Source organism: Arvicola amphibius, chromosome 7 (assembly GCF_903992535.2).
Source record: "Arvicola amphibius chromosome 7, mArvAmp1.2, whole genome shotgun sequence".
Taxonomy (NCBI): Eukaryota; Metazoa; Chordata; class Mammalia; order Rodentia; family Cricetidae; genus Arvicola; species Arvicola amphibius.
In genome coordinates this window covers 18,182,522-18,205,369 of record NC_052053.1, presented here as the reverse complement: position 1 = coordinate 18,205,369, position 22,848 = coordinate 18,182,522, and the positions used below count along the sequence as shown (strand labels likewise).

The 22,848-nt window shown below is 39.3% G+C and overlaps 1 protein-coding gene across 7 annotated transcripts in view; it reads right to left on the bottom strand.

Moving 5' to 3' along the window:
* The window catches only part of Scn3a (sodium voltage-gated channel alpha subunit 3), an 80,324-nt gene that overhangs the window by 36,696 nt on the left and 20,780 nt on the right, over positions 1 to 22,848 (bottom strand). For 4 of the 7 annotated variants that reach the window (XM_038336054.1, XM_038336056.1, XM_038336053.1 and 1 more), the window contains 7 exons: positions 21,554 to 21,844; positions 15,274 to 15,621; positions 14,139 to 14,271; positions 13,140 to 13,378; positions 5,848 to 6,021; positions 4,411 to 4,767; positions 1,803 to 2,273 (listed from right to left, as the gene is read on the bottom strand). In XM_038336054.1, coding sequence (XP_038191982.1) covers positions 1,803 to 2,273; positions 4,411 to 4,767; positions 5,848 to 6,021; positions 13,140 to 13,378; positions 14,139 to 14,271; positions 15,274 to 15,621; positions 21,554 to 21,844 — 2,013 coding nt within the window. Of the gene's footprint in view, positions 1 to 1,802; positions 2,274 to 4,410; positions 4,768 to 5,847; positions 6,022 to 13,139; positions 13,379 to 14,138; positions 14,273 to 15,241; positions 15,622 to 21,553; positions 21,845 to 22,848 lie in introns of all 7 variants that reach the window. The other 3 variants (XM_038336058.1, XM_038336057.1, XM_038336052.1) reach the window with 2 other exon arrangements.

The window sequence follows — 22,848 nt, the reverse complement described above, 5'->3', positions numbered from 1 at the left end:
GAGTGTGAAGTGCAAAGCTTAAGTCCCTAATTAAACTCTTTCCACATAAACCTGGTAACCTTTCTCAAAAGACCATTTCAGACAGCAGAATCACCACATTTCGGATTCTTCAGATTCTTTTGGTCTGTTGAATTGGCAATTACTCTCAGTTCCCTATTACTTTAGGCCAGAATTGCATCATCTCAGTGCTATAACAATGTGTAAGATAATCTCCATTATCTTCAGTCTAGCCTGCTTTGCACTTTAATGTCAAACTTTCCTGAGGTGCCAATTCCTAATTGCTTCTGTGTTTCAGAATATTCCTTCCTGACCAGGCAGCCAATTCCAAGCTCTGACTTACTTTGAAATGCTGCAATCGGAAGCTTCCAGACACACCAAGAGACCCCTCCCATTGTTCCCCACTCACTCTCCACCTTGGTAGTGGGTAGGAGCTCGTTCTCAGTCCTTGCTCTCCCTTTGCAGAATAATATCTTTTTACTGTTCATGATGTGACCCAAATAGAAGGCCTATTTCAATCTTCTCTCATTTAGCAGCCTTTTCCATTCTTAAACAGCTAAGAATTTATCACAGTCCTGTAAGGTCAAACTTCAAAATAGAGTTTTAATGACTTTGTGAGTTTGTTGGGGACCATGTGATAGAATCTGTTTTTGAGAAAACTGGATAAAGTGGTCAATGAATGACTGGTAGATATGTGGTGTTTTTTTCTTAAATCAGTCTATGCCAGGTGATGGGAAAGGAAGCTGGAACTGCATCTTAGATTACTAGGATGAGCGATGTGAATTAAAAGTGCTACGCATACTTTTGAGTATAACTCTGAAAATGAATGTTGCTACCTTACTTAGTTTGCATTTCTTAGTGTTCCAGAAATACTTTAAAATATGAAATAAATAGGGACACTATGTTGTAATGCTATAAACGTCCTATAAGGATTTTAGAGCAATCATCTTGGTATACTTGGTTTTCAAAAGTTCCAAGAGAATTCACAAAATCAAACATCACTGGTCTGACTCCTATGGTGAGGATGCTACAGCCTCAAGCTAAAGCATATCTTTTATAACTCCATCTGTGCTAGATTAACTTCCAGCTGTTAAGTCCAAAGGCCATAAATAAATAATAATTTTTTTTAATTGAACCAATGTCATTATTGTCATGCGAGTTCAAATCATAGAACATAAGAAAAATTTTCTTTTTTCATTCTAACAGCTACAAACCTGAGAGTAAATTTTCCACCTGCAGTTCCTCTATAATCCTCAGTAGTTTCAAGTTAATATCGAACATGTCATAGGTTTGCTCATCTTTAACAGGGAAAAAAATTAGTGCTGCTTGTACATTCTTAAGTAAACAAAATACTTTCCTAGATAATGTACTCTATTATGGTAAATGAAATACTCAAAAAGGAGTAAAGACTATGTAAAACTTTCACAGTGATGGCACGGCCACCGTTAAAATGGAGTTCATTGATTGTCCTAAAAGGACAAAAGTATTAAAGTGGTATCTCTTTTTTTTTCAGGATTACATTTTAAATTGGGCTTTCAAGCCATCCAGAAAAGTGAACGTTTTAATTGCCCAAATGGTGATTTCCTGTGGAAAGCTATAATTAAATGAATTTACCAATTTCTCATGAGGCTCCAACAATAACCAATACAACATTCAGCTGTTTTGCATGTGGTGTTGAGTACTAGAAAAATCTCCTGCATGTTAAGCATTCTACCCCTTTTAATAAAGCACCTAAAAACACCTCAGAGAAGCCATACTGCGCGGGTATTGCCAGCAGTGCAACCTGGATTGAGAAGTACACTTACCTCCTTGCTTTCTTCTAGTTCCGACTCACTGCTGAACTCTTCCGTATTTAAATTTTCAAAGTCAGACTCTCCCACGGCAATGGGCACGGTCACAGTGAGACTTGGGTTGTTTATGAATGACATGTAGTCATTTTCGTCGATTACATATTTTTCAACACTGCTTCCAGTACCTACTCCACTGGTGGTTCCGTTACCATCCTTGAGATAATTAAGCTCCTTGCTTATCTCGATGCCGGTGTTATTGGACATGCAGCTGTCTATTTTGTTGCCTTCGTGGATTTCTATAACTTTGGGCTTCCTGAAGAAGGCTTTGCGGAAGCACTCCCGTATCTTATTGTTCACATAATCAATTCCCTTCTGCATCCTTCCCACTGCGATCTGGAGGTTGTTCATCTCGTTATCATCATCAGTAGCAGCGAGGTTGTCTGAGCTAAAGGAGCTCAAAAGTAAGGCCAGAAAGAGGTTCAGAACCTAAACGGAAAAACAGTGAAAGTTCCATGTTAATACTGAAACATGCCTGAAAATAATTAGGTGGACAGGGAGCTCAGGTCTTTGCTTCAGCGGGTTTAACAAATCCTTTTGAATGCAGGCTCCACATTAAAAATCAAACACCATTTGAAGAGCATGATAAACTCCTACCTGTGGGAACTAACAGGATAATGGTAACTTGGGTGCCCTTCTCCATCGAGAATAGCAGGGAAAAAATAGAATTAAATCACATCTACCCAGACTCACCAGTGAAAAGACAGAATCGCACTTACAGTGGTTCTTGTCATGAGAAAAAAATTTTTTCATTTCTCATTATGTAACTTCCTCTTACCAGCTTGTCTACGGAATGTCTAGTTTCATGTGTCCATGTAACAAATTTAATAATCTGCTGGTTTGTTAAAAAAAAAACAGCAGCAACAACAACAACATAGAACAGAAACAGATTTTTTTTGGTTCAGTGACTATAGACTGTAATAGCAGATTAAGCAATTTGAATAAGGGCTAACCTACTTCCCCTCAAATATGCTTTAAAATTTTATGTGTCCAAATAGCATAGAAGGAGGAGAAAATTCTAAAATGTTCTAGGGGTTTGCCAGACTCATATAATGTAAATCCCTTCTCTCTCCAGCTTTGTTGAGTTTTGTCGTGGCTCACAGCAGAGAATACCTGGGGATCTGGGGATAATACAGGGATAGCTCAGGATGTCTGACACAAAAGGAGATTTATTTACAGGGCTACTTTTAGCTTCAAGTGTAATTACTGAGTTCCTTCACATGGCAGGAGACAAAAGTAAAACGGGTTTCCTGGTTTTCTAGCTATACATCATATTTTGTTCAGAATCTAGGGCTCTCTAATTTATTGTTTTAAGAAAAAGTACATGTATCCCCCAATCATTCTTTTGAAATGTACCCTTCAAAAAGGGAAGGCCTAGTGTGACTTTGTAGACAATCGCAATATTGGCGTACGATTCAGGAATTTAAGTGTTTTGTTCTTGGGCAATTTCATGCGTGTGCACAACACACTCTGATCACTCCCAGCTGCCACCCTCCAACTACCCTGTCCATGGCCCTTCTCTGCGCAAATCTCTCTCTTGCATCCAAGTCCATTCCTTTTCTCTGCTGCGGCTAACTGGGGCCATTTATGTGACCGCAGATATTTAGAGCTAGGTGGACTCAGCAGTGGGGACACAACTGAAGACAGCTGTCCCTGCTCTTCCAGAGTCCAAGTAATGGCTGGAAGTTTCTTAAATTTGCTCTGTATCGTCTATCTCTATCTATCTATCTATCTATCTATCTATCTATCTATCTATCTATCTATCTGTCTATCTGTCTATCTGTCTATCTGTCTATCTGTCTATCTGTCTATCATCTATCAGTCTATCTGTCTATCTATCATCTATCTATCTATCTATCTATCTATCTATCTATCTATCTATCTATCTATCTATTTATCTATCATCTCTTTCTCTACCTATCTATCATCTATCATCTATCTGACATCTATTATCCATGTGTGTTTGTTTCTGTCTCTCTCGATGTATGCGTGTGTGTAATTATTCAAACTACAATAAGTCATTTTCTTTTCATAAAGCAAATTCACATAAGAACACATTTTGTAGCCTTTATTAATTATAAACCACAGCTAAAGTACAATTCTATATTTCATTAAAATTTGTCCTTAGAATTTGTGTCTAACCTACAGCTTTAAAGAAAGAAATCTGAATTATGAGCCTGTAAAAAGCCATTTCAGTATAAATTGTATTTGTAGGGTTCAAAGAGATTATCACATCAAAATAATATCAGGATACAGTTAGTCTTGGTAAGAAAACACATCTTTTGACAAGAAAAAAAAGTAAAGTCAGTATTTACTAATTTTAGCATGCATTAAATGCACCTCCCACCCTCATTTCCTCCACAGCAGGTCAGCTTTACCCCCACGGTCACAGACAGGGCCTCCGACTCCAGAGAATTTAAATAAAGCGGTCCTTCAATGACTCCTTGTAGGGGACTTTGACTCAGCCGCTGGCGGTAAAATTGGAGATGAGCTTACAGCTTAAACCACCGTTTTACCTACAGCCCAAACTCAATTCTTACTTACGAACATCTGCATTCATACGTACCACGAGGTTGCCAATCACCATGACCATCATGAACACAATAAGGCACATGGTCTGGCCCGCGACCTCCATGCAATCCCACATGGTCTCTATCCACTCGCCACACAGCACCCGGAACACGATCAGGAAGGAGTGGAAGAAGTCGTTCATGTGCCAGCGCGGGAGTTTGCAGTCCTCGTTGATCTTGCAGACGCACTCCTTGTAGCTCTTCCCAAACAGCTGCATGCCGACCACGGCGAAGATGAAGACAATGATGGCCAACACCAGGGTCAGGTTGCCCAGGGCGCCCACCGAGTTGCCGATGATCTTGATGAGCATATTCAGTGTGGGCCAGGATTTTGCCAACTTGAAGACTCGGAGCTATAATAAAATAATATGAAATTGAGTACATTTGGAAGCCAGGTTGTTATTTTGGGAGTCAAACATATCATAGATCCAAACCAAAAGTGATAATAATATTAGAATTACAAATCAAATCTTATCATTTAAGTGCAATTTTCTATATAATTTTCATTTCATATTTATTGAAAGGTATACCTATGAAAAATATTACTCCTTTAATTACACAAACACTGTTAATACATCAACTGTCACCCCAGATTCTACTATAGAAAATGAGAAGGAATGCTGAAAGCACGAATTAAAGTTTCTTTATCTTAAAATAGGAGTGAAATAAACTCATTTGACTTTTAAAAGCTTCATTCAACTTGAAATACATATATGTATGTGTGTGTGTATATATATATATATATAAAGCATATATATACTTAATTTCCAGCAAAAAATGTACTTTTAGTAAATATTTTTGCCGTAATTCAAAATGATTCATATTATTGTTTAAAACAACAAATGCATCAAACGTTTTTGTATGTGTTGAATTCGTTTTGTTTTGTCTTGGTTTTGGAGACAGTCTCATGGAGTCCAGGCTGGCCTCAAACTTATGGTATATCTGAGGGTAACTCTAAACTAGGATGTCTGCCTCCAGCTTCCGAGTGTTGGAATTAGCAATAGGTGCCACTATTCCTGGCTTGCCACACGCTTTAGAGGAGTATTCCTCTAATATGAGTGGGTTTGGTTAAAAAACCCGGCATTATTAATTGGGTTTTAATATTTTTATTTGTCTTCTTTTCCCTTTTTCTTTCTCATTACAGATATAAAGTGAAAGCAATTTCAGAATATAAAACCGATTTAGAAAGAACATACATGTTTGTAACATGTGGGTCTCCTACATGTCGAATTGTGGAGTATTTCAATTGTTTTTTATCATTCTTAGAAAATAAATTATACTTATCTTCAAAGGCCATGTTTGTACATTTTCTGAGGATATCGACTTGGTGTAATTAAAAACACTATTTTAAAAACTATTATCATTACAGAAACAGACACTTAAAAGTAAGTCCTATGCTAATGAGAGATGGGACATGAACAACAGAGAGGTACCAGTCTGAAAGACCGAAGCACGGACAACCCCTCCACATTTGCCAGGCCAAGCTCCATTAAACTCAGGCTAACAATAATTCCGTCAAAAATATTCCAGCCCTCTTGGAAATAGTAATAGGGATCCATGGCAATGATTTTCAGAACCATTTCGGCTGTGAAGATCCCAGTGAAGACCTGGAGAGAGACAGAGAGTGGTGCTGAGCACGGGTGAATCATGGGTGCTGAGCTGCGGAAATCACAAAGAGCATTAAGCCGTACCAAATACAAACATCTGACTTTTTAAATCAAACAAATCAATACTGCCTTAGAATTTGTCCCACAAGCCAGCATTGTGCTAAACAGATTTGTCATATTTAACAAATCAGCTGGGTTTCTAGGGAAAAACAAACTTTAAGATCTTTCGCTGTGCGTATTTTCAGTCTCATACTGGGTAATCGTTGTGGCATTACTGTCATTGGGCCCATTAAGCTTCCACAAAGCAGTCCATTGACTTTCTGTAATGCTACAAAATGCATTATTGGAAAGAAATCCACACATTATTGGAGGTTGCTAAAAATTACTTGAAATTGGTAAACATGTACATTTTACTTCTAAACGTTGTAGTTTCCTTGAAGGGTAGCATTTTGTTTCTGCATTTTATGAACATTCTTGAAACTAAAGAGCGTCTTCCACAATCGTTTTGTAATAATGGTCTCTGGCTCCCTGCCTCAGAATTAAAGTTAATGGATTAATAGATTTAATTGAAGCAAGCAGGAGAATATCCTCAGTATTGCACATGAATAATTAAGAGTAATATGGTGAGCAGCTACAAAAAAATGTGTGTTTGACAATAGAAACAAATAAAACAAAACACATTAAGCACTGATTTCAAACTTGAAACCACAGGCAATAAGAACATAAGTGTATAAAGGGCTATAAAATTATTATTGCCAAAATCTTTTAAAATAGTTATCCTAATTCTGTATAAGTAAAGGCTCTGCTTTATGATGGCAACATTGAAGTTACCTTTATCTACAAGAATCTCTGTCAAAATAAATTTATGAGAAACACTTAATATCTCAAACCAGCATACCTTTGAAAAAGAATACAGACTCATTCTTTCTCATTCTTTTTTTTTTTTTTTTTTTTTTTTTTTTTTTTGGTTTTTCGAGACAGGGTTTCCCTGGCTGGCCTCGAACTCAGAGATCCGCCTGCCTCTGCCTCCCGAGTGCTGGGATTAAAGGCGTGTGCCACCACCGCCCGGCCCCAGACTCACTCTTATAATAGCATAAATGCAATCAATATCTCATTTTAAACTGTGCAAATATTTTAAAAGGAAATATGAATTCCAAAAACCATACCTTAACTGCTGTTAGTCATTGTGTCCACACGTACAGAAGTAAAACGTATTGTGAGCAAGGTGGAACACATTTTGAAAAATGATGTTTTTCATTTTATACAATAGCTCACCATGGGAATTTTCCAACCCCCTCACAAAAAGTGTTCCCTGGTGAACTTAAAAATCAGTTCTAATTCATACAGATTTGATTTTTGTAAAACTTTCAGAAACAGAAACAGATATTATTTAAAATAGGCACCCTGATGATATAAATGCATTAAAACAAGCTAAAGACTCTTTAGCTAAACGGTCCTCAATATCTCTTTCTACAGAAAGAAAATGAATCCTTTCATGTCTGCTGAGATGACTAGCTTTCCTGCAGCTGGCAAATGGATATCCCAAAGTCAAACATTCCCCCAAAATGCAGTGCCACAATGAAAATTCTCCTTAAGGATATTTGAATGTACATTTTCATTTCAAAATTACAAGCCTCTCCCCTTCCATTTTTCCAGTGGCGGTCCCCAAAGCACTGTTAATGCTGTTGTATTTTCCTGTGGTTTTAGTCAGGTAAGTAGGCAAGGAAGAGATTCTCTAATGTAATACAATGTGTACGTAGCCTCTCTCTCTGGTTTCTAGGATCCCAATACTAACTTGAGTTTTAAAATGGCTGGGGGAGAAAGAAAACCATCTCCTATGAAAATATGGAGTACCAGAGGGAAACTCAACAGAGGTTTGGAGGTCTCCAGATACTCAAATTGAATCAACCCAATCAACAGGGAAGTGATGTAATGTTTATGTACTGTGGAAACAGACTGCAAAAAAAGGTGGACTCCCTGATCAAAGTTAAAACAGAAGGTCCCATAACCCTTTTCTGTTCTTTTGTTTTTAATTTGTCCTATACTTTTATGGTTTCATATATAAGTCACTACATAATTATTTAAGCAACAATAGACTAGTATATTGAAATCATCATTTATATAAATGAGTGAATTTTAATAAACTCCCAACAAAATATAACTATCTATCACCTATGATGTATAATTTAGAGCAAATGAACTCTTGTGCTGAGACTCAGACTTGAAGCCATCAGCATGTGCTTTGCTGCTTGATTATCCTGCTTCCCAAACTCTGTCATTCTGTGCTTACATATGCAACAGCGTCAACACTGGAAGGTCATAAAACATCAATTTCCTTCTACATTCTGGAAAGTTCCCCAAATGGTTCTCACTCATTCATTTTCCCCCACTTCCCAGTATCCTGGGGAAAACGTAAGGGCTGGGAGCAGAAATATTTTCCATCAAGACTTCAATGAAAGGTTCAAGAGGTTAACGACATACATGTGGGAGGAAGGAAGCTGTTCGGCGAGTCCATGCTAGATGCTAGGCACAATGCTAGAGTCTGCCACATTACCTCATTTGACCTGCACAGCAACCTCAGGGATGGGTACCATTACGCCCATTTTAATAATAAAAAACAAGGCTCGGAGCACTGTACTTTTCCAGAGATTATACTATTCATCTCCATTGACAGTTATAGTCAGGCCATGCTGTCTGTTGACTCTAAAGTGTGTGTGATTCTTACCAAAGCCTGACGCCTGAAGCAGCCTCTCTGGGAGTAGGAACAACCAGCCATTTGTTTATTGAGCAACTCCAATATAGACACAGTGGGAGCCACAAAACAAAATGCGATCCAGGGTCTGCCACTGAGAAACTCACAACAGATGGTAAAACCACAGCTTAGAGTATAAGAAAGTGCTTACTGCGGGCTCAATGCCATATTAGAAGACAGAGAGGAGGCAGGGGAACTGGGAAGAATATGAACTGAGAAGTGAGAAGCCTCTAGATGTGGATGCAGAAAACAGTGAACGGAGAAATATTGAAATAGATAAGCCACTGCGTGACATGTGTGTGGGTCTGTGACCAGGCTTTTCAGATGGGACTGAGGATGACTATACAGGAAATAACAGGCATTAGTACTAGAAATATTTTAAAGGTTTTAGGGTAAAAGATAAATAGCCTGAGAAAAGAAATAATGGATTGTCATATCAAGTAGATATGGGAAATAAAGGAAAAGTTATGTCCCCGTGGCTCTGTCTCTGGGACTGTTAAAGGTATCACAAAATTGAAGTGTGGCTGGCAGCCCTTCTGATAAACTGTGGGAAAGGTGGCCATTCAGCCATGACCACACAGTGCTTAAAGCAATTCTCGGTCAATGGCCTATGACAGCTAGGCAGACAGAATGAATAAGGCTCATGCTGCAGAATGTATCATCCCTAAAGTTGCTGGGATGTAAAAATATTGAGTGAAAAAAACATAAATAATATAAGGAGTCCAACAACCAGTAATAGAGGTCCCGGAGAGTGTCAGGGATGGAGTGATTGGCATTATCAAGGAAATCGTCAGGAAGGAAACAGCATCATAGCACTGTAGGTGTCAAAGCTGAAGGAAAAGGTGGACGTTCTCCTGAGTCAAACAGCACAGAGAGGAAGAAGTGACTTATTAGTAGGCATATTTATTGTCTTCCCAGCATTTTTTCCCTCTTTGTGGTGGGACCAATTTCTCCATCTGTATGCCTACTCAGGACTGCCATGTTTCCAAATGGCCACACCTACTCCTTCCCAGGCTGGTTAAATCAGAAGTGACTGTTTCAGAAACTTGCCCAACACGAAATCTTTGGACTGGAACTCAAAATGAAATATATGCTTTTCTCTATTAAACCTGTGAGCTACTCTAGAACTGAGAGATGCAGAACGTGTGTGAACTACTTGCAAGACCAGCTCCTTCATCTTAGCTGCACCCTCACCCTACACAAGGTCTGGTCCTTCACCTTTCCCATTCAATGATGCAACTCCCTCCCCATCGCCAAGCATGCTGGAGACGGTAAAAGGAAGGTGTTAATGAACGACCTACGTAAACTCAACTATCAAACAGAACCTCCAGGGAAGAGAGGGCGGGGATGATGTAGAACCAGAAGGAAGGGAGAATGAGCATAACATTTTTGTGGATTAAGTATTTCACTTACAGTAAGTTAGCCTTTTCACTGATGAGACTCATGTGGTTCAAGTTTTCACTTCCAAAGTACTTCCCAATTATTAAGAACCTTGGGACATCCCCTTTCATGTCTCTCCCTCTCTCCTTCTCGCCATCTCTCTTTTCTTTTGAGCCAGGATCTTACATCGACCATGCTGACCTAGGATTTTCAATGTATGCTACCTTGTCTACTTCTGATCATCTTATTTTGAAGGTGTAATACTTATTAGGGGCTTTCTATCCCTAAGGGTTGGGGAATTCTAAAGTAAAACTGATGAGAATTGTTGGGAGCAGTGAGACCCCAGATCCTGAATTTCTTGTAATCCCCTGATCTGAGTGCTTACAGCTGTTCTGAGCACGAGACCTTCAGGAGTTCCTGATGGCAGGAGAGTGGTTTCTGGTGGGTTTGGCTGGGGCGTGGCTATCTCTATATAATCTGCCCCTGAACACAATAAAGGGGGCATTCTTGGGGAATTCTCTCTGTCTGTATGTGTCTGTGTATTTTAGCCTCCTGCCCCTTGCCCAAAGGTCGGTAACTGGGTAAAAGCGCATCGAACGCAGACACGGGGGCGCAGTGCGTGGCAGAGAATAATACCCTGTCTGCCTTAAAGCAAGAAAGATTGATTCATAGAGTACACTCAACAGTCACAATTGGAGAGCCCTGCCATTTAAAGCCCTGATTAGCGCCCTTTGATCAGAAAGAATCATGTAATCAGCTTCAGGCCTTCGCAAGTCAAGCACATCCACATCCATTTATGAGTCCTGGAAGATATCTATATGCTCTGGTTACAAAGTACGTCCAAGAAACTACTGTAAGGAATGGCTTGTTTCACTCAGTGTTTGGGAAGCATTTCTGGATATTATGTATTAAGGATTCGTTGGAAGAAAAAAAAAAGATACTCACTAGCATTCTCTTACTGTCTTTCGTATAGTACACTTATTAATGAGTACGAAATTTGATGCATTCAATTGTAAGAGCAAATTTATGTCTCGATGCAAACGGTTAAAGTAAAAAAAAAAAACCCTCATGTAGCACAGAGGTTACAGAAGGCATAATTATCTCTCATGTCTGTGTTTTATGGTTTTAGGGGGAAATGTACACCTGTATACAGAAACAAAGGCAAGTTCAGCCCAACTGAAAGACAAAGATGGCTGAAACACAAGTGCATTTTTGCTCAATTCTGTGTTAGAATAGAAGCTTAGTTGTGATGGTGCACAGTGCACTCCAGGTGTGCCATGAGGCTTGATAGCTAGGACAAGGGTCGAGTCGCCAGCGACCCAGAAGGAAGCAAAACACGTGAGCTCAGGTACTCTGAGGGAATGTAGAACTGGTACTTAGAGTTTTTATTCCTGAAATGGGCTTGGGGCTTCCCGAGCTGCACAGGGTTTGCTATCGTATGTGCTTTGATGCTCAGAATGTGTTAAAGATGTGTCCAAGTTCGTGTGGGTCCTCTGAAAGGCACTCATAGCAGCATGGCAATTGTACTAAATAATTTCATACATAGGCCAAGTTTAGGATCTTAATGAACCAGATCGCAAACCATTTCCCTGAAGATGGATGCAAAAAAAAAGGACCAGTGAAAACTAGCATCTGTAAATAATCCAAGTCTCCTTCCGTGCAGCTTTCCAAAATTTGACCAGTATTGAATGTTCCAAAGAGGAAGTTAACTAAAATCAAATAGATAAAAATATTTTAAGTCTTTGGATGGTTTCAGTTCAAGGCCTTCTGTGGAAAGCAAAGGAAGCCTAAGTGTATGAGGTCCTGAGCGAATGTGGGTTGTTGACATGAGCCACCCTGAGCACAGACCCAAGGGAAAAATGGCAAAGCCTTCTTCCTGGCAGTGAGTCTCAAAAGAATGGCAGCCCTTCCTCTGGTCCATGTATGGATGTTGATACTATATGCAGAAAACTGCATACACACAGAAACCTGCCTCCTTGATTCAGCTGTCCATAATAATCCAGCCTCCTTATTTCTCTGTATGTAATAACCCTGCTTCCTTGTTGAGCAACATGCAATTACCCCACCTTTTAGCCCAACTCTATAAACACAATGAGCTTCCAGGGACTGAAGTTTCTCTAGTAGGGAGCCCACCCTACCCAAGCCCAGCTAATCTGTGTCTGTTGTGTCTATTTGTCTTTTCTTTAGTCCCTCACTGTCCCTGTCAGGCTCATCTAGGGAGCCTTGCAAGGCAGCAGCAGCCTTCACAGGAACACAAGGTGACCAGGGATTTGCCTACTGATGATTAAATATCAGAATACTTATCCGTATTTTATAATTGGCAATGAGCTCTTTACTGAGTTACTCATGGGTCAAAGGCTTAAGGATGATGTTTAAGATATGTTGCAGGTTGCCAACATGCTTTTGAGTGCTATGAGTCACCCTGAAATAGATGAGTCAATGTTGTCACCACCAAATTCTAGGCATATTCTAGGAAGAACAGGTTAAGTTGTGCTGGTTTTAAAGTCTTAAAAGGCAGGGAAAATATCCCTAAGTGCAGTCCTCCCTATGATTAGCTACCTTCACGTACTGAAATCCCTACAAACTCATTTTACCAACTAGTTTTTCTATTGGACGATTACCATGGAAGCTATTTATCATGAACTGATTCACTTCCAAACAGCTGTGCCCTTTAAAAATAGAGATCGACTCTTTGGCCATTCTTCCAATGCACATGGTAAAGCCCTTGTCATTGCAAACCTTGTGAGTTTCCCCATATGTGATCCTCTAAAGTGTGAGGAGTTTGCAACTCTAGGACACCATGGCTGTTGCCCTACATAATCAGCTTCAACACAAGTTGCAATTCAGATCCTATCTGAGGTGTGCATAATATTCCTTTAGATGTCTCTTCTTGTGAAGAAGGAAGATACCATTTTCAATTTGGCACAGCACAGGGTGGGGGTGGTATTTTTCCGTGTTCCATTGCTCCCTCCCCTACAGGACTTACCAGGTTTCCCACAGTCAACACACTGCTGAACTGGTCAGTCATGGGATAGTGCTCCATGGCCATAAACAGGGTATTTAATACAATGCAAATTGTTATGGCGAGATCAACAAATGGATCCATCACAATTAAATTCACAAGGTGCTTCACTTTTAGCCATGCGTTGCAGCAGTCCCAGATCAAAAACACATTGGCAAATCTATACCAGCATGGCGGGCACTTCTGTCTAGATTCTTCAAGTTCTGGTGGGTAATAAAAAAGAAAAGCAGTAAATAGCAGTAAAAATTAATTCTAATACATAATAAATGACATGATAAAACTGATGCTTATTTTTGGGCATACAAATTCATGTTACTGGGACTGGTAGACTGTATAGAAAACAATCTTATTACTTATTTCCATAAAATGCCTATTAAATAGCATACTGATATTGACCTTCGTTCTCCTCTTAAATAAAAAAAGTACTTTGAATTCTACTTCAAAATAACTAATAATTGAATAAAAAGTGAAACAATATCACTATCAAATTGAACTTTAAAAAGTAATTTTTTGGAGACGTTAATCAGTGAATGAAATCATCAAACATTTGTGTAGCGTGTACTTTAGAGTAATCTTATATCTGTGAATATGGATGGTGGAGGAAGCACATTTTAGGGACCTCATTTGGATGGAAAATGGGCTTGGCTTTGCCCAACTCATTGCTGTTTGTCTCTTGTCCTAACATCATTGACATGTACAGGCTGAAGGAGAAAGGGTTTACTCTGTTACCTAATGTAACATTAGAGCAAGACATCAATGATATGACAACAAGTTTGGGAATGGCACTTTGCAGGCAAAGTAAGGATCCAAGTGAACGAGGAATAAGTCAATATTCATTTTTATAACCAATATAAAAGATGTATTCTTTCACATAAGTATATCTGTAGCTCAATTCTAGATGTGGGAAGCCCTTAGGGGTCTGCAAAAAGAAGAGGTGTTCAGAGCAGTCACTGTGCATCTCACCCTCCATGGTGTTGGTCAGGATGCTGGCTATGCTCATGGCTCTCTGTCTTCCAGAAGAGTCTTCCAACATTTCCATTGAAATCTGGTAAGAACTTAGCCTTCTCTTCCTGACTTCCGTTTCCGTGGTGGTGCCCTGCAAACCAAATACTGATGGCTCAAACCACCCTTCTCCAAGGATAACATAAGAATGTATAGCACCTCTCTAGAAAGTCATGCTTCATGCAAGTTTTTTTTAAGGCAACAATCTCAAGTAATAATATGACATTGAGTAGATTATTATATTCTATAAGCACATTATTTTAAAAGACCACAGATCCTTTGACAAGAGTTCCCTGGCTGGATGCAACTGTATAAAGCAATTTGTTCTACACAAGCATTTGAACATGACAAAGTTCGGGGAGAAAGTTTTTTATAAGCATGCTGTAATTAGTTTTCATTAAATATAAATTATTTTTCAACTTATAGCAACAAGGAAGAGGTCAATCTTTCCACAAGCTAAATATTATTATATAGCCTCAAGGCTGGGTTATTTTCTTTGAGGCTATATTGACAAACTGACAAATATGGGCCATGTTTTTCCATGCACAAACACAGATGTACAATGAAATGTGTGTGCTTTCCTGAGATTTCTTTTTCGCCATATGCCATTCTATAACCATCAATTTTATTTTGGAATAATGTTTCAGATAAAACTATTATATTGACAGTTGTTCAAAACTGTCCATTGTCAGTACATCAACCATTACAATATTTAATTTTGAGAATACAAACATTTCAGGATATGAGGTGATGGATGATTACATAATTTAAGGGAAAAGTTAATAATGAAGACTTGATTATGAAAGTGCTAATTATTTTGTATTTGTGCTAAATCTACTGTAGTTGCATATTGGCATTTTATCTCAGACTCTAAATTTTGAGTACTTTTAACCTAAAAAAAAAAAAAGCTCCACACAAGTGGCTTTTTTGTTTTGTTTTGTGGGTTTTTTTTTTTTCACTTAATCACGTGATACTTTTAAGCACTTTCATTTGGAGGAAGTAGGATCCCAGAATGGGCTCAACTGCCCAGGCCTGGATTTTTTTTTTTTTCAAATTGAAGTAAAGAGTCAGTAGTAGCTGATTTATGTATTATCACCTCTGGCAGAAGTTGTCCAGTAGGTGACGTAAGAGCTGATGGTCCACCCACCAAGGAAACCACACCATTGCAATCCACAGTGCTGTGCATCTTCCCATTTGCTGGAAGCCCTGGCACCATCCTGGATGACATACTGGCCTGACTAACGTTACTGTTGCGTCGCTCTCCAGGTCTGTGCGGCACAAACAGTGAGTCTCTCCTGCTCTCACTATCTTCAAAGGTGCTGTGCTCGTCATCGGCAAAGTCATTCTCAGAACCCACGTCCTTCGCCCGACCTCTGAAGCTGAAAATGCTCGTTTTGCTATTGCGTCTTGGGGAAAACAGGGAGCCACGGATGCTCAAGAGAGACTGAGGAGAAAGGAAGGAAGGAAGAGATCGGGGACAGGGGCGGGGGTGGGACATAATTGTTTAATAAAAGATCTTAAGATTGCAGAAACCACTTGCTTTTAGGTTGGTGTAAGCTTGTTCTTAAGTACAGGTAATGGAATTCACTCATGGCTGTCCTTTTTGTTTGGAAGACCATAGTGCCAAACTCAGTGCACATTTAATTATAAAGCACACCACTCCAAGAGTCCTGACTCACGATTGCCTACATGCATGCGTGTTTTCATCCACGCTTCATTCTCGCGCTGTGAGAAGGAGTGCGCTCTCACAATACAGTGGGCGAAGTGGGGAGATCTAAGCAGGAGGCCAGCAGCCCCTTCTCAGTGCTGTGATAGGAAGGGCATGCAACTTGGAAGGGAGAAAAAAGGCTCAAGTGAGAGTGTTAGTTCAGGTTCTAAATACTTATACCAAAGTCTGAAAGTACTTATATCAAATCTGGATAACTACAGTATTAGCAAAGGTATCATGTGTCTTTATTCCCTGCTGGCTCTTCCAGGAAGGTCTCAGGGCTTCTCTCTATCCAATAGTGAGAGCTGTGTCACCAAACTTGCCTTCCACATTTTTTGACATTTTCCAACAGGTTGACCCGTTGTTCATTTGATCTGAGGGCCCGTGTGTCACAGCAAATGTAAGAGGATTTTAATGCTCTCTGTGGTAGTCTGCCTACTAAAAATTTAACACTGGCTTAAAGAACCAAGGTATATAATATGACTGGAGCAAAGAAAGCGGTTCTCGTGACATCATGTTAATTAGAGTAAAGAGAGCTAGGAAAATTAACATGAAGATGCCATGGCTTTCTTGATTGTTTTTAACTTCAATGTTAAATGCTGGGCAATGCACCCTCTGCCTCGCTCACTATTGGCTAGACAAGCATACACTGCTGGGCTATGTGCCCAGGCCACAATGACGTTTATCATATACATTTAAAAATAAACTGGTAAGTTGCTCTCTAATAGCAGAAAATGGGATATAACTTGGTTCTTTCTTTGGTTCTCCGAATGAACTTTTAAACTGCATTGATAGCTCAGGAATGACCTTTGTGTGGTGATTGTTTTTAAAAAATACCCCTGGGCAGGCAATGGAATATTGCTTGCTCTCCTGATCATTAATAATGCTATTTCTTTTTGCTTCCTTTCTTGCTCTTATTCCTTGCCCCACCTCTCTTCATAACCACTGTAATTACACACACACACACACACACACACACACATACACACACACACACACACCACACATCCTGCACATGCATATACAAATAGCCAGGTGTGGAGCATAGATGCTTGCACTTACTGTACTAGCAGTGAAGCTGAGGCTGGAGGCTGGACAATTTTAGGTTGGTCTGTGTTACATAGCAAGATCTATCTCAAAAGCAAATCAAATCAAAGCAGAAGAAACTAATATATGCATATGTTAATATGCTAAACAGACACTGGCAGCAACTAGCTTGCCCTCCCCTTTTCTTCTCCAGCATAAAAACCAAATATAATCTTAGAGGAGAAAACACAAGAAAATCAGATTCAGAATTTTTTAAATACTTCTTTGCCTAATTAGCTAAGACTGATTCTCTTGGGTCCCTTTTTTTTTCTTTATTTTTATGAATTTCCCCAGATGACTGTCTTTGTCCTTTGGAATTCTGGAAAGGTACTTTTCCTTCTGAAGTGTGTCTTTTCTTGGGTAGGTTCTCTATAGGACATAGCAGATGTAGGGTGTGTGTAAGCTGTATTGTGTCTCGGCAGCATGCAGTTCCAATGAGAGTGTGCATCCAGTGCTGCCAGGCATGAGTTAGACTGACTCCTCTTCCAAGGACTCAAACGCTGTGTCCTCCCTTTTAATAAAGAATGCTGGCAAGCATAATCTCGCATCCAACTTACATAATAAATATTGGCTATAAGAGAATGAGTATTTTGAAACTTCACACACGCATCACTTTGTATTTTGAAAATGTGCATTTTCAGGAAACTAAATTTGGAATTATGACTCAGTACATTTAAACATATGTACCAAGCACTCATTCGTTGGAAACATAATTATTCAATCATGGGGCAGCATTTAGAGATGGAGCCCTTGTGAATGAATTACTGCTTTTCTGAGTTACCTATAACAGAGTTTGGTCCTTCTTATCTCTTCTGTATGAGGCCCTTTGTGCTTTCACCCACAAGGCTCTCTCAGAAACCAGGATGAACTCATTGCCATACTCCAATCACCAACATACAGATCGTATAAACTACACTCAGTCTCTGGTGTCTGCTACACACACACACACACACAGAGAGAGAGAGAGAGAGAGAGAGAGAGGGAGAGGGAGGAGAGAGAGAGAGAGAGAGAGAGAGAGAGAGAGAGAGAGAGAGAGAGAGAGAGAGAGAGGAGGGAGAGAGAGAGAGAGAGAGAGAGAGAGAGAGAGAAAGAGAGAGAGAGAGAGAGATAGCAGGTGTGATTCTAATAACTTGGATTTTTAACCCACATTCCACCTGATGCCAAACCCAGGTGGATCTCTATACTCAGAGAAGCATAAACTTACATTTTACTCTACTACATCTTACATTAATTTCTAGGATGGTAAAGTGTAATCGTCTTACTCTACCTGTGTTCTAAAACTGTCTCTGTAAAGTGAAAATGTGCTATGTTACACAGCTTGGGAGTATGTGGCGTGTTTCTACCATGATAACATATCTGAGTGTGTTGTTAATTGGCATGCTTTCCTGTCAGGGTGTTTTCCAGAGGCGTTCCAGATCTTTGAGTTTATGTGAAACTTCTTTTCACTCTTTGGAAAGTATAATAATAGGTGTGAGCACAGCTTTCAAGACAACAGAGCCCGAAAAAGGAGATAACAAAAATAGTATTCAGAGAAAATAAACCAAAAATAACACCCTTGAAGATGCGGCAGAGTTAAGGGAATACCCGCAGCTGTGGCAAGCTCTACTCTGGAGAAAGAGCTTCTCTGCTGAACTCAAGGGCCATTCTATGCCTCGTGCCCATCAGAACAAAAATTACGGGTGTTGGCTTCATTTTATTTCCCTCTGTTCTAAGAGGAAACGTGTGGATATTTTCTTAATTTCAGTAATAAAGAGGAAGTGTAAGTATTGGCTCAGCCCTGCGGATAGGATCTAAACCCAATGTGGTTTAGATGATGAGAAAAATGATGAAGACCCAGGGAATTAACAGGTGTTTGAGTCGACTATGTTGAATGACTATTGGTTGGAAATACTCATCTGAGCCACAGCACAACTTAAATACATCTGCAACTATATTTGGTTATAGCTATAAGCCTCTGGGTTTAAAAATAAATGGTCCCAATGTGACCAAACACCATAGTCAAAATCCTGAGGGACGGGAGTTTCCATTATATACTTTGAACGAATTTTTAAGGTTGCACAATGACTATGTATTATGTCTATAAAAGTAAATAATGAAATAAATGTAAAATACCATTTAAATTCACCCCAGTAGAGAAGGACAGGGTGCCCATAATTTATGTTCCCTCTGCTTTGACCTTTTCAAGAGCAATATTGTTTTGAAGAGTATGCCCAGTCCACTTATGCTTGCTGCCCCTGCTGTCTTTATTCTCATTTCTATAAGACAAAACCTTTGATGCCTACAAAGCTATCACTGCAAAGAGTTTCTGGCTAGTTCTGCTTGAGCCCTGTATGGATGCCTTCTTTTTGAGTTGGATTTGTAGATTCATCGCTCATCAGTCCAGTTGTCTACCAATCTATTCCATCAAAATCTATCATCTTTATCCATCTATCTACAAACACAAAATGAATTGTTCAAATTTGTATGCTGCTTTTGCTTTTAGTGCTAACATATCAACTACCAGCTACCTCCCCTCTGTCACTGCCTTTCAGGGGTTCCCTCAGCACCAGTCACCCAAGCTTCATTGCTCTATGAGGGTTGTGGACATATTGTCACATAAAGATTTTGAAACTTCCCTTCCATTGGACCTGGAAGGAAGCGTCATTGTGTAGTTCCTTCCCATGACCCCTCCAAATCTGAGAATGTCACCTCCAAACCATCTGATTTAAAGTTTTATTTCCAATCATGTGGCTCTTGCTCCCACAGTACTCATCACCACACCAAATACTATGACCTCTCTGATATGACCACTGATTCGACCTTTAGAATAAAGCTCCATTATATCAGTGAATGGGATCTAATCTTTCATTGAGGAATTTTCAACATCTAGAGTTCTTTCTGTTACATCAATGATAATTGTGATGATTAATGCTAATTCTCAAATTAATAGACTCTCGATCACCTCAGGGAATGAGCCTCTGTATTGAGTGTAGAGGATTATCTTAATTGGGTTAATTGAGGTGAGAATACCAATAGTAAGCATGAGAGCCACCATTCATGGGCTGGATCTTAGACTGAAGGAAAAAAGAGTGGGTGATGAGCATACGATTCATGGCTATCTTTCTTGACTCTGCAGCCAGGGACTACCTCTCTCGAGCTCCTGACAGTTTACCTTCCTTGCAGCGATGGACCTTACATAACCTGGAACCATAAGCCAGAATAAACCCATTCTGACTTACATTACTTTTGTTAGAGTATTTTACCACAGCTACTGGCTACTGGAAAAGAAACCAAAGCAGTGCTTAATAAATACTTACTGCTTGAAGGACCTAATATAGAAAGTTTTAGACAAGAAGGGAAATAATCCCATTTTCAAAAGACATACAATTGTCATGCAAATGTCAATAATATGCATGTGCTTTCATAAATAATTGAAACTACTCAACATTTTTTAGTTTTTTTCATTAGAAGTTATCAATTTTTACTTTTCCTTAATTACATGAGATTCTTATATAATGCTTGCATAGCTCTTTAAGACAACGAATTCAATTCTAAAGTTGTGAGTTCAAGGATAGACCTGCCGATATAGTGAAATTCTGCCTAAAAGAAAACAAAATCAAAACAAGAAAATAACCAAGAGTTATACTGAAGCAAAATTTGTGGTTGCCACTCTTTTTGTAAAATTGTATGATTGTCACACTTAATTTCATTAAAGTATTGTTCCTTAATTAAGGGATGTAGTACTCTTTGGCTGATTTACAGTTTTTGTTTGTTTTTGCTTTAAATTGATTGTTTAGCATTGATGTTAGGGTATAATTTTTGAGCAAATTTAATAAAATTAGGAAAGTTTGTAATTTATAGGACACAAAGTTCAAACAGATAAAATAAGCCTCAAAACAAAATGGTACTTATTGCGGTTTCCAATAGTGTTTACTGTTTGTATTAAACAGACCTTGTTTAAGTTAAAAAAGAAGAAACTATTTTATTGTCTTTGACATTAAAAAAAGCAAAGATGCTAACACTGGCACTGTGAATTGGATAGTTGGCCTTAATTCGCATCCCTAATTAACTGACTTCAGTGTTCCCTCTTCAAGAGAGGCTACATTGTAATTCTTCCCTTGTATGTACCACCATGGTAATGGAGACTTCTAAGTATAGAGTTTTCACACTAAAGAAAACAGGCAAATCAGGAGGCGTTCCTTCCCAGGATTCATTTATATGTTATAATATAACCTCCTATAATCAAAGCAGTAGCTTCATAAAAAAAGCCAGGTTTATTCATTCTTAAAATGGGGAAACTGAACAGAAGCTACCAATACAATCCCAATGAAACCGGCGAGAGAAGGCTATGCCAAATAATAAATAAATAAATAAATAAATGAATGAATGAATAAATAAATAAATAAGCAATTGTGAAATATTTAAAGACAATTTCTTAAAGTATTGCCTGACCTATTTTTTTCAAATACCCTTTCTAAGACAACCGATGATATAAATTTACATAACTGGATGATGCCAGCACCCTGTCACTCAAAGGAAACACCATAAAGGTCTACCAAAAAAACATGCACTGGTTTGCAGACTGCTTCTCAGACCTCGGTACCTGGTGAGGGGAGCACAGCTTCTTCTCGCCCGTCAGCCGGTTCCCATCCAGAGAGAACAGGAAGCTCCTTCGCTTGACACTGTCTTCGGATTCCGATTTGGGAAACCTGTCCCCCTCGGTTCTGTGGTTCCCCTCCATGTGCTCCCTTTGTCTTCTTTTTTTCCTCCGGTTCCTCCACTCCTTGGCACTCTTGGAGCTTAACTTGGAAGCTTCTGAAGAACTCTCCAGAAGTTCTCCTAACCCTCCTATCCCACTGAAGTCTCTGGATGCCGCCGAGGCTGCAGCCACCGCCTGTTGAGAATGGAGGCCAAGAGATGTTTGCAGTAAAGGGCTGGAAGCAGGAGCAAAGGCAGGCGTGCTGCCCGATGACCATCAACTGGGAGGGTGAATTCTGCACTCCGGTTTACTTAGCAACAGGTTTTACCTTTTAAATGGCATAGTACAAAGTGCATTGAGGCCAGAACGGCGCGGTGTATACTGTCTGCACTGGCCTTTAATATGAAACTCTCCCGAGGTTAGCTTCAGTTCAGGAGACATTTGCTGACCTAAAAGAACTCTGTCTACCTTAAGGGCACCCCTTTCCTTGGAGCTAGACCTCTCTGATCACTGTCCCATTTCCCCGGAGGGATCGTTTTTCTTCTGTGTGGTTGTGAATAAGCGTGTGGTCCTGCTTCCTTTGTTTGCTTTGCTTTTAATTCTGTGACATGTAAAGTTCAGGATGTGGTGGTGTACATTTGGAACCCTAGCACTTGGGAGGCAGAGGAAGGAGGACTGAGAATTTGAAGCCAGCCTGGTAAATCCAAAGTAAACTTTCAATGTGTGACTATTGTACCTTAGATGAAAGAGCTGGAAGTGGACGAATCAGTCCCTTCTCATCTTTGGCTTGGATGACACCTCTGAAGTGTTTTCATCCCAGACAGTGCTGCACAGCACTTCCAGCTGTGAAATTTTAAATGTTTACAAATTTCGTACTATTGTTATAAACGATAAGACTATCAATAAACAAATTACTGATTTGTTCTTAAGATTATGAGAACGTCTCATATATTTTCTTTGTGGATCTCAGCATCATGCGTTCTTAAAAATTTTGAGTTTCTCGTTTCATCAATAAAACAAACACAGCTCTGTGGTATAAACACAGTGAGAATTTTGCATTTTCACCAAAGGCATCATATTGTTAGGCTTGAAATGATTTAACCACAACTTAGTGAGGCTATGGGACAACACAGCACGTCTCGAGCCAAGTGCTCATTAAATATGTTCGTGTTTTGAAACCCAAGCTCAGAGTAGAAAGG